Source organism: Macadamia integrifolia, chromosome 1 (genome assembly GCF_013358625.1).
Source record: "Macadamia integrifolia cultivar HAES 741 chromosome 1, SCU_Mint_v3, whole genome shotgun sequence".
Taxonomy (NCBI): domain Eukaryota; kingdom Viridiplantae; phylum Streptophyta; class Magnoliopsida; order Proteales; family Proteaceae; genus Macadamia; species Macadamia integrifolia.
This window is the reverse complement of record NC_056557.1, coordinates 6,584,146-6,596,031: the sequence shown is the minus strand read 5'-3', so window position 1 is coordinate 6,596,031 and position 11,886 is coordinate 6,584,146. Positions and strand designations below refer to the sequence as shown.

Sequence of the window (11,886 nt, the reverse complement as noted above, 5' to 3'; positions counted from 1 at the left end):
TTTGGACTTCTACTACACAAAAACCTAGATGTTTTTTTCTTTTTCTTTCTTTCCAATATTATTAGCCACTTTCTTCTTCTCACTTGTGAAGCAACCATAGCCTTTGTACCTCCTCACTCAAAAAAGGCAAAGAAGAAATATTAAAAAATAAAAAATAAAAAATAAAAAAAAAAAAAAAAAAAAAAAAGAAGAAGAAGGAAAACCCTTACTAGGTTTAACTTGCCTGACTCACCTGACTTTGAGAAAGGCAAGTCAAGTGAAAAAAAAAAAATCCTCAAGTCCCAACCATTGTTAGCAAAAAAACATTTAAAATTCCACGTTCTCTTTTTTTACTGTTTAAAACATATTTTTCCGTATGCTTCCCAAAGATACTTGGAAAAACTCCAAACAGCAAGCATTCATGTTCTGAACATGTTTAAATATATTCTCGTTTTATGGCCTTTTTTTAAGACTTAACTTTTTGTACTTAATGTCTACTTAATTGCCATATCTCTCTCTCCCGAACTCTAGTCAACCTGATTCATTTGTCAGCTTGAAGCTAACTCGATGACCTTCAACTCAATGCCAATGTATGGATCCTTAAATTGAGTTGCAAACTGATGCATTTGCTGAAAAATGTTTCTAAAGTAATGACTTCCAACTCAAACTGAACATACATTACTCCAAAAATGTGTTGACTATGTTGATAACAATGAACAACATCATAGCCAAACCACATTGCTCAATAAATCTTGGACGTGTGTGGTGAATGAATTTAGAATTGGTGTTGGATGATATTCAATTATATGTCATAAAACTTATAATGAAACACGAGATATATATGCATTAGTGTTAGATATTGTAGTAATTGTTTTGAACATTAGATGTAGATATATATAATAATTTATACCGGTATACTATCATTTTTTTGCTCCCGTTTGTTTGAAATCTACACGTTTAAAACCCGTACCATCCGTTTTCTGTTTTTTTCCATTCTCTGTTTTTTTTACCATTTATTTGACCGTATTGTTCGAAAAATTTTACTGTTTAAAACCTATACCGTCCGTTTCTATCTTTTTGTCGTTTCCATTTTTGTTGACAATGGTCCCAACCATAAGTGTCAAATGTGTCTTCAAACTTAACTAATGATGGAATTGAGGTTTCTCCTGACACTGGAATTGGGACCACAACAATGAAAGGGTGAGAGAAGGATTCATTCAGTAGAGACCCACATTTTGTCTGAGGAAAAAGAGTATCATTATAAACCTCATGGCTCATTATATGAGAGCACGTGGGAAGGAATCCCCACTCAAACATATTAAAAATATTTTTCCTCCTAAGGGATGTGTGGGGATTAAATTACTGATGTATCGATTGAGCTACTTACCATCACATATAGAAGATCAAAGTAGTATTCGGAATTTATAGAGTAGTTACCAAACGTGGTCCAGCCCATCGTCATCACAAACCATGTTGGGGCCAAGCTCATAAACTGTCATAATAATGAGAAATCGGGATCCACTCTACGGACCAATATTAGTTAGTTATCTGGGATTTTGGATGTGTTTTATATATCATTGTGCTATCTCCTCATAATAGCTTAAGCTTTAGGATTGAATCTTAAAAGTATAATTAATCAACTTTGTCTAACCCTAATCTTCTTTAATGAGGTGATGGTATGCAATATGTCATCCGCTCCTCCCTCCCCCTCCCCCTCCCCCGACACACAAGGCCATTTAGAACTTTTATTTTAGTTTTTGAAAAAAAAAAATTGCTTAGATAACCCCTTGTACTAAGGTCAGAACCAAAAGTTTGAAACTATCACTTGAAGCCCTATGAAACTTGACGGTGTTAATTTACTATTAGTGGTTGAATAAAAAGACCATTTTACCGTTGTGAGTTATTCAATTAAAACCTGTGAAGTTAAATTGTCCAACTTATCCTTTAAAGGTATTAATCTAAAAAGATCCAAACCAATTTAAGTAGTGGAAAGTGTTCTCTAAATTTTGGTGTAACTTTTCTCAACCTTTTTTGCAATTTCTTTTCCACTATAACTGGCTATATGCACATGGGCAGAAGTGGCAACTACAGTGGTAGGCTATGCACAAGAGGCAGGGGTGGTGCGATGGGCTAGTGCTGTGCCACAGCGGTGATGTGTTGCGGCCATTGGGGAGTTCCAGTGGTGAATTGATTTGGGTTTTTTAAGGTTAACATCTTTAAAAGGTAAGTTGATCATTTAACGTCACATGTTTGGGCATTTAGGAATTTTTCCTTTAGTTTAATACCTTTAAATGGTAGTTCATGCATTTAAGAATTTCCCTACCCATCACGTCATCAGTATACAGTGATTAACTAATGGACAGGGTATAGCTGTAATAAATCTTAAATGCAAGGATGGTTCAAGTAAACTTTTCAAAAAATTTGGGTGTCAAGAAATCTGTCTATAGTACCAGGGGTGTCGGGGTGTCAAAGTAATTTTTCCTTTTTTTTTTTTTACTCATAACCTTTAAGAGGTTATAGTAAATGTAAAAATTTTCAATTATTATAAGTTAATAAGGTGACCTTATTATAAAGAAAGAGCCCTCCAAGAGAGGCATAGATGGATTTTTTTTTTTTTTTACTAATAACCTTCAAGAGGTTATAGTAAATGTAAAATTTTTCAATTATTATAAGTTAATAATGTTAAGCATATTCTTCACGTGGATAATGTTTTACTTGGTGGCATCCATCTCTCTTAAAGTAAGTATGCTTTGGACATTCTTGCCGATGTTGGTTTACTTGGTGGCCGCCATCATGAATTTCTCGTGGAACCCAATCTCAAGCTTACACCGGATGATGGTGTACTTCTTACTAATCCTGCTATTTATCGTCGCCTTGTTGGATGCTTATTATACCTGACCATCACTCACCCAGATCTGGCATATTCTGTAAATGTCTTAAGTCACTACATGAGCACACCATAGGAACCTCATTGGCAAGCAGCTCTTCGTGTTGTTCGTTACATTAAATCTAGCCCTGGTATTGGCATATTTTTCTTTGTTACTAGTCCACTAGTTTTAACTGCCTACTCTGACTCAGATTGGGCTGCTTGCCCAACCACCAGACGATCTATCACGGGTTATTGTACTTTTTCTTGGCACTAATCCTATCTCTTGGAATTCTAAGAAACAACATACCGTCTCATGGTCCTCTGCAGAAGTTGAATATCGTGCCATGGCATTTGCTACTTGTGAAATCACTTGGCTTCAATAGTTGCTCTCTGATCTTCGTGTGCTATGCCACACCGCCACACTTTATTGCGATAATCATGCAGCTATACATATTGCTTCCAATCCGATTTTTCACAGAGAATGAAGCATATTGAAATAGATTGTCATCTCATTCGAGATAAAATCATTTCTGGCCACATCAAGACTTCTTTTGTTCCTTCAAGACACCAAGTTGCAGATGTTCTCACCAAAGCTCTAGGAAGATCTGACTTTCATAATCTCATTGGCAAGTTGGTTCATGATATCCACTCTCCAACTTGAGGGGGAATGTTGAACATATTCTTCACGTGGATAATGCTGAGCATATTATTCATGTGGAGAATATACACCTTCTATACTGTCTACCTGCCTTGTATATATCTTTCTTTCATTATACTTATTCTTTATTTGTGAAATTCTTTCCTTGATGTAAATATTAGTTTCCTTTCACTAGGATTCTGATTGTCTTTCCTTATGGATAAATATTCTCCTCTTCTATATATAATTTACTTTCATTAGCAATGAAAGATCAATTGACTCTGGTCACAAAATTCCAATTCTTTCAAATAAGGTGACTTGATTATAAAGAAAGAGCCCTCCAAGAGAGGCGTAGATGGATTAATTGCAGAGAGGAAGAAGAAAAACAGGAACCACTAAAGGTCCTTAGCCGGAAAAAAAATCAAAGACTACCACTTTAAAGAATACATATCTGTATATGGTTATAATGAACCTCTTCTGTTCGAGAATTCCATGTTTTCCGATGCTTTTTCACCGACGGTGAAGGTGAATTTCAAGTCAGAGCATTTACACATTATTACAGATCAGTATGGGTCGACCACCTAATTCCCAAATTCCTCCCTTTTTGTCTTCCCTTCCAAGAGTTCTTCTCCTCTGCATTCTTTGTTTCATTCTTCCTCTCTTAAACCAAGTATCTTCTATGGGTTTTGATCAAAGCTTTATTTGGTTCCCGACTGAAATAGGAAGAGAGGAACTCTTATCTCCGCGACTCCGCTAGAGAGTGCAGTTTGAATCTCCATTAATCTCTTGATGTACTCTTCCTGTGTTCTGTGATTTTCTTCTCCAAACTCTTCTCTCAAATTATACTTCACAGTCCAAGTGCAATGTAGTAAACTAAGGTGATGGGCAATGCTATAAGCATCCCAAATATGACCCTATAATTTATGAATCAAAACAATAATAAGTGATTAATTAAATCTGCAAATCAAAGTGATGAAGCTCTATGAACTTATTTTCACTTACGCAGTGCTGAGGATAGCTGGATGGACATTGTACTCTTTGGCAAACACGAAGGGGACTATCCCTTGGGGTAGTGCTGCCTGAAATTTACAAAGCACTTATGTGAAAAATGAGAATCTAAAACGATATAGAAAAGAACAGAAATTGCAAACAAACAATCATACAATGCAACACAAAGATCTTATGATTTCCTATGTCCACGGTATGATGAGATCTATTTTGCTATCAATGGAGAATAAGATTTTAATGGCCCTTCGGAACCGACCCACAAATGCAAATGATGGAATACAAGAAACCTTCTTAATATCACTTTCATGGAAAATAAAAATTTAGGATTAATTATTGGTGTCTACAAGATAGATGAGTACCAAAGTTTTAAAAAATCGAATTGGAGTTGCCAATTCCTATGAATCAACTCAGTAAGGAAAAACTATAGATGACTAGAATACATTGATTCAAGGGCTTATCCAAGGGTTGGGATTTATCCGGATCCTAATTATGGCCTTTTAAATCTTATTGATGACGGATATTTGACTTAATAAGATTTTGAAATTTGACAGTTGACTAACTTAGAGTATTGCTTCTATCCAATGGTTGAAATGGAATATCGATTGTTGACGTGATAGAACAAGTGTTGAAACCTTGAGGTTTTTTTTTTTCAAAAATTTTATGATGATGGGAAAGGTTACCTGAACAATAGCCACGTGGAGGAGAGTGCCACGTAAGCCAACTGCAATGGATGCTGCAGCCATGACAGCTGGGCCAGTGAGGAACCTAACGGCCATAGCGAAAGCAGCAACGGAGTTCCCACATGCTATTATCTTTGGTTGAAGAGCCATAAATAATCCTGTCAACACAAATTGACATTAAAGCCCATTAAAAGCCCAAGCCCATCTTTCCTGGACCACAGCAAGTCAGCAACCATGAACCGAACGTGTACTCCGGTCCCACGTGTCGGTTGTTCCATCCCCTCCATTTATAGCTGATAGCTCTCTCTCCAATCCAGTCCTTGTCATAATAAGCGGTTAATTACATAAATACCCTTTTCATAATCATATAGTTAAAGCCTAGAGAGATGCCAAGGGATGGCCCACCTTAACAATTGAGAGGTGGGTCCTCAATCCGTACCCGCGGTCCCACTTGTCGGAAGAACGACCTTCCAATTTTCTTACAACGAAAAGCCAATTTTCAATTAAAACTGAGAAAATTGGCCTGCTCTATCTTCCGCAAACACCGCTGTCCTCTAGTTACCAATACCACCGGGCTTACGTTAGCCACCGAGTATTCCCATTCTGGTCCGGTTCTGAAAACCCAGTTTCCACCTTAAAAGGCAATTAAAAAAGGGACTGTGTTTCGAAATGTGGCACTTGAGACTCATAATGTGGGATGATTATTCTCTACAGTGAATGTAGTAATGCAGTAAGCATCGGATGATTGAGAGCATTCGAGCACACGTCCCAAGGTTTTCGGCCATCCGATGCTCATTGCATCACTGCACTCACTGTGAAGAATGTTTTTGTCAGAATAGGGTGAAATGATCATCCTACTCTCAATAAAAGATATAAATCTTTTTCATATTGATGTTTTCTTGAACACTTTCATTGGCTCTCTACTAGTACAGTGGCCATGTTTTCGAACAGAAAACTCTCCCCCAAAAAAGAATAAAAGATTCCATCTAAAAATGTGATGCTTGTGCGCAAACTTAAATGGGGCAAATAACTATCTCATCCTCAATAAAAGATACAAATTCTTTCCTCGATGATGCTTCTTCGTGCATTCTGATTATCCCTTCTAATGATGCTAGATAAGAAACTCACACCCTTAATTTTTTTAAACTAGAGCATGAACATCTTTTCACAATTTAACTCCACTTATCATGTATCTAGGTGTACGCAACATTATCGTTTAATTTTCTTTTTATTTATTTATTTATTTTTTTTTTTTAAGAAAAAAAGAAAACTGCCTCTCACCTAAGCTGAACATAGCCATTCCGAGACCGGCATCGGAGAGAATGGAAATGGACTTCTCTATTATTTTTGGCATCGATACATGCCACCTGTAAATAAGACAAAAAGTAGTGAGTAGAACTACACACACACATATATATATATATATATATATATATATATTATATATATCTTTTTTTTTTCTTAAACTCACCTGAAGGCAATGAGAGACCAAACAAGGCCGATGAGGCTGGAATACGTGTTGGGGTTACGGATAAGCTTGCGCCAGACCATGATTAAGATCAGACGGGTCATGACACTCGCCGGAGGCATCTGTTTTCCGGCACCGGAACCTGAAATTTCGGTGCCTTTCAGTTGCAACTCCGTCGTCGTCAGATCAGCTATCCCTTCTTTCTCTCTTTCATCTTTCCCTGGAAAGCTGAAGTCCTCTCCACCAAAATCCTCACTTTCCGGTACTGCTTCACATAAATTATAAATAAAAATAAACTAATTACATTCAATTAATATATTAAATTGACTATCTGAAGTAATTAATTAGAAATTAACAAATTACCTTTGTCTCCCCCGTTTTGGGGGTTATCTGCAACTAACATCCGGATTTCCTTCGCGCCCTGATCTGACCGTCCGGATTGCTCCGCTGCAGCGAAGTCCGTCCCGCCGAACACGTGGAGCCCACCTGACTCAGAAACTGGTGAAGCACTTGAACTCCACACGAACATGTGAAGCTCCTTCGCATCATGATGGTTTGCTTTACTTTGACTCTGCACCTGCGTCTGTTGCTGCTTAGGGTTCTTATTAGTAGTTGCAGTGGCCGGAGCAGAGATTTCTGGATTGGGCGTAGGATAAGAAGTTGGAGCTGGAGCGGCAGGATAGAAACCGAAGCGAGGAGAGCCCAAAGCTTGTGGCCCAGGTGCGCAATTCTCCTCGAAATTTGATGGTCTTGGTGTTGGTCCCTTGGACGACTGTACAGAATACAAATCCGCTGAACCGAAATTGGAATGCCTTGTAGGGAAGCCTTGGCATCCCATCATGGAATAGAAATCGGAGTTGTTGAAATTGGAACCCCTGGGTGTGGGATTCCTGGAAGAGTTCAAGCTGTAAATCTCTGCTCCGGTGAGATTCGACGGCCTCGGCGTCAATCCCAGGGATCGCCTCGACGCATTTGACTTCCTCACTGAGACGTGAAGCTTCCCGTCGTCGCCGATCTCCGCCTCCGTCTCCAGGAATTCACGGCCGTCCAACGAAACAACGTCGGAATCCACCTTGAACGACACGATTGATGCGGCTGTATCAGGGAACTGTTCCATGATCAGCATCTTTGCTCCACGGTATTCGAAGAGGAAGAGGAGGAGAGTGTACCAGATGATACACTGTAACACGACCACCTGAACCATTAGACTACCGGAGTATTCGCCGTACATGGCTATGAGGAGAGGGATTCCCATGACTAAGGTGTTCGGGAGAGTGGAGAGAGAGAAGATTGTGATCATCCATTCAAGGCTACCGTTTCTACTGAAGTTGGTCCATATGCCCAGGACCACCAGTAAGATTATCTTTTGCAGTGTATCGGCGGCGATGAAGCGGAAATTCATGGCGTAAGGATTGTTGGTAGAGATGAAGTGGAAGGAGAGCAAAGGTACTGCGAATATGGCCACGAAACGGTTGATGCCGGAGCACTGGTCCGGCGTGAAGATCTTCCACCACCGGACTGAACCGTAAGCTAAAATCATAGCCACGTACAGCGGAACCACGGCCGTCAAGACCGTGTAGAGATCCTTCAAAGTAATCATCTTCTCTTCTCTTTGGTAGATAGAAAATGAAGACTAATGGCTAGGCCCTGGAGATCTGAAAACTAGCTAGTAGTGGAGGCGAATAGGTTTTGATGGCATCCCAGAGTAAATTAGGGAAGTGGGTAAGGGTAAAATTGGGAAGAGGAGAAACCGTTTGTTAACTAACACTGGATTTGGTATGTCTTGTTCTGTGCCTCTGCTACTGCTCTGCAACAACTGCTGAAATCTGAAAGAATTGCTTGATTCGATTCGAAGAAGACGTGAGAGAGAGAGAGAGAGAGAGAGAGAGAGAGAGAGTTTTTGGTTTTACGAGCGATGTTAACTATTGGTGAGCATATATAGGTGCGGAGGTGTGGGAAGTTGGGAACTGGGGAAATGTGATTTTTGCAGTGGAAGTGATGGACTGATGACTTATAGAGTGAGTGAGAGAGGCTGAGAGGGAAAAAAAGAGTTTGAGGTTAGAAGTAACCGCCTACAATGGTCAAGTTAACAACGGGAGTTAAGAAAGGGGTTCATCTTTAATGACGTGGACACTCTCTCCCTCTCTCATTTTCTCTCTCTCTCCACCTCTTCTTTTCTCTCTTTTTCCTGGCCTTTTTTGTGAATGAATTGGCAGTTAGGTGGTGTCAATCGGTCAGTTTAGACCAACTGTTTGGATGAGTTTTAGTTTGATGTCATTGACTTATGTGTGAGAATGAGTGATTCAATAAGGATGCATCAGTTTGATTTTGATTTCTTTTATCATGTTATATTTGTTTCGGTCGAATTTTTGTGTTTGATTTGGTGGCTTATTGGTTTTGGTGTGATCTGATTTGATTTTTGTCTCCTAAAAACTCCAACTTGAAACGTGATGCAATGAGTTCATAACAATTTCAATTAGGTTTCAATCGATTCGACTCAATTTTGATACATTCGAACTAAGTTTTGACACCCCTTAAAAGTGAAGTATTAAAGTAGATGTGCAGAAGGCCTATGACACCTTGTCATGGGATTTTTTTTTCGAGGTTCTAAAGAAATTTGGATTCTCAGATGTATGGTTGGGCTGGATTTACGAAATTTTAATTTCTACTAGAATTTTAATTCTGTTGAATGGTGGTCCTGTTGGTTTATTTGATGTGGAGCATGGATTGCGTCAAGGGGACCCAATCTCCCCAATGCTTTTTATTCTTGCAGAGGAGGTGTTGTGCAATGGTTTGAATGGTCTGTTGAAGGAGGGGAAATTAAAGGCTCTCCCTAGTCTGAGAGGGGTGAGTGTTCCTAGTCATCTGCTATTCGCAGATGACATATTTATCTTCATGAACGCTGCAGCGAAGCATGTTCTCTGTTTAAGAGATTTTCTGCTCAAATACCAAGAGTTTTCTGATCAAAGTTTTAACTTGGATAAAAGTAAAATATTCTTTGGTAAAGTTGCGCCTCACTGGAAGAGATTTATTGCTAATTTGCTAAACATCCCCATTTGTTCTCTACCAACAAGGTATCTTGGGTTAGAGATCTTCAAAGGAGTTGTTAAGAAGGATAGGATACTACATCTGATGGACAAGATAAAAGCTCGTTTGCAGGGATGGAGGGGCAAGCTACTATCTATGGCGGGTCGGGTAGAATTGATTCGGTCTGTGTTCTCAGGCATGCCAATTCATAACTTTTCAGTTTATTGGTGGCCTGAATCTGTGATCAAAACAGTGGAGAGATGGATGAGAAACTTCCTGTGGTCAGGGGATATTGACACAGTGAAGAAAATCTCTGTGAAATGGGAAGAAGTGTGTAGGCCGAAGGCGAAGGGAGGTTTAAGTATCAGAAGATTAAGGGATGTGAACTGTGCAGGGCTCAGCAAACTTGTATGGCAAATGAAACATGAAAAAACTGCCTTTAGTAGTTTCTTATGGGCGAGGTTTGTGAATAAAGGTGGAAATCTCAAGAAGGGATATAAATCCTCCTCTGTGTTAAAAGGTATTGCCAAGATGTGACACTTTGTCTTTGAAGTTGAGCGTTGGATGGTGGGAAATGGTGAAGATATATATTTTTGGCATGACCGATGGTTAAGTCCACTCTCAATTGCAGAGCTCTCTCCTCTCCCTCGTTCTCTTTTCCTTAACACAAGTAAAGTTGTGAATTTCATTTGGGAGGGTAAGTGGTGTCTCCCCCAGGCCAATTCGAATTTCTTAGGTAGCGTATTCAAAGAAATCAGTAGTTTACCCCTGTCGCTTGGTCAAAGGGACAGATGTTGCTGGTCTCTTTCCTCTTCAGGTGCTTTTTCCTCAAGGTCGGCATAGGAGGCGCTGAGAAAGGATGCTCCAAAGGTAGGCTGGGCTAAGGTAGTATGGCGGACTGGTTTGCTGCCTCACCAATCGGTGTTTGGATGGAGGCTAATGCATAGAAAACTGCCCCATGACAAGATGGTAAAAAGTAAAGGTGTGTCGCTGCCTTCCAGGTGTGAGCTTTGCTACAAGGCGAAGGAGTCCTTCCAGCATTTGTTCTTGGAGTGTGAAGGTGCTGCTAATATTTGGAGTGCCTTTGCAGAGGTTTTCAGGTTTTCGTGGCCGAATCAATGGGCAGATTTTCCAGAGCATTACATGGTGGACCCAAAGGTCTAGCGCTACTGGCATATCTCAAGTATGGTTGGCGGGTTTGATCCTTATTCCCTACTTTATATGGATGGAGAGAAACTCAAGGGGGTTCAGGGGAATGCATCGATCTTATGGCCAGATTTTCTCTACAATCATGGAGGAAGTCAAAAGGCGTGAGCCAGGGAAACAAGACAGAAGTAAATCTCGTCTGGATACAGAGAGATGCAATAATCTGAATATAGTGGTGCAAAGAAGAAGGATCAAGGGAGTGCGAGAAGTTTTTTGGCTTCCTCCAGCGGTAGGATGGTGGAATCTAAACTGTGATGCTCATCTTTGGGGAATCCAGGGAATGCAGGAGTAGGTGGTGTAGTAAGAGATAGCAATGCTCAGGTAGTTTTATCTTTTAGCTCCTTTTTAGGTAAAGCAACGAGCTTCCAAGCTGAATTCCATGCTTTGATGGAGGGAATCGATAGAGCGAGAGAGAAGAAGTGTGAAGCTTTATGGATTGGATGTGATTCGGTATCAGTAGTCATTATGGTGCAAAGGGGGCTGATCCCATGGTTTGTATGGCAAAAGTGGTCTTCTCTTATTTCCTTCCTCAGGGGTATAAGTTGGAAAATCACTCATTGCTACCGGGAAGCCAATCCGATAGCAGATTTTCTGGCACAGTCGGCAGCGAAGAAAGAGATGTCTTCATCTAATGTCATGTGGCCTCCAGAGGTTCATCATTTCTTATCGGATGACGCGATGGGTAGATCGCAGTTCAGATTTTATTAATCTTATGTTTTTTCCTCCTTATACTGCCTAGTTTCCTCCTTCTGCTGATGGCAATGCCAAAGGTGGAGGAGGGTCCTAGGGTTGTGATTGTATGCCTTTGATTTTGTTTTCTTTCCCTTATTCTTCCTACCCTTGTACAGTTTTTTCTTTGGCTTTTTAATATACAAGACCTTTTAGCGAAAAAAAGTATTAGATAGATTCAATTCTAATGGTCTAAATCTTTAATTGGTACTTAGTGTGTGGGTTTAGGGTATCATCAATATCAAAGCATTGCAAAAATATAGCCAACCTTATTTGGATATGG

General features: G+C 39.7%; 2 protein-coding genes across 3 annotated transcripts; one reads left to right on the top strand and one right to left on the bottom strand.

The window, feature by feature from the left end:
- Nucleotides 1–3,810: 3,810 nt before the first annotated feature.
- Nucleotides 3,811–8,644, bottom strand: LOC122080050 (auxin efflux carrier component 3-like). 2 transcript variants are annotated; one of them, XM_042646921.1, is made up of 6 exons: nt 7,005–8,641; nt 6,645–6,906; nt 6,455–6,540; nt 5,174–5,331; nt 4,488–4,564; nt 3,811–4,399 (listed from the first exon to the last, which is right to left on the bottom strand). In XM_042646921.1, the coding sequence occupies exons 1-6, from the start codon at nt 8,239–8,241 to the stop codon at nt 4,333–4,335; spliced, it is 1,887 nt and encodes a 628-aa protein (XP_042502855.1). In that variant the 5' UTR covers nt 8,242–8,641; the 3' UTR covers nt 3,811–4,332. The 2 variants fall into 2 exon arrangements, with proteins under 2 accessions (XP_042502855.1, XP_042502862.1); XM_042646928.1 differs by lacking the exons at nt 3,811–4,399; nt 4,488–4,564; nt 5,174–5,331 and adding an exon at nt 5,470–5,787 and having other exon boundaries at nt 7,005–8,644.
- Nucleotides 8,645–9,395: 751 nt separating this feature from the next.
- LOC122094023 lies at nt 9,396–10,205 on the top strand. The gene has a single exon (XM_042664659.1). The coding sequence runs from the start codon at nt 9,396–9,398 to the stop codon at nt 10,203–10,205; it is 810 nt and encodes a 269-aa protein (XP_042520593.1).
- Nucleotides 10,206–11,886: the final 1,681 nt, after the last annotated feature.

Excerpts from the sequence above, each read along its gene's own strand:
- LOC122080050 (XM_042646921.1), bottom strand. The coding sequence starts at position 8,241 with ATGATTACTTTGAAGGATCTCTACACGGTCTTGACGGCCGTGGTTCCG. Across the intron at positions 6,907-7,004 it reads CCAAAACGGGGGAGACAAAG|TACCGGAAAGTGAGGATTTT; the intron begins GTAATTTGTTAA and ends TATGTGAAGCAG. Across the intron at positions 5,332-6,454 it reads AATGGCTATGTTCAGCTTAG|GATTATTTATGGCTCTTCAA; the intron begins GTGAGAGGCAGT and ends TTGTGTTGACAG.
- LOC122094023 (XM_042664659.1), top strand. The coding sequence starts at position 9,396 with ATGCTTTTTATTCTTGCAGAGGAGGTGTTGTGCAATGGTTTGAATGGT.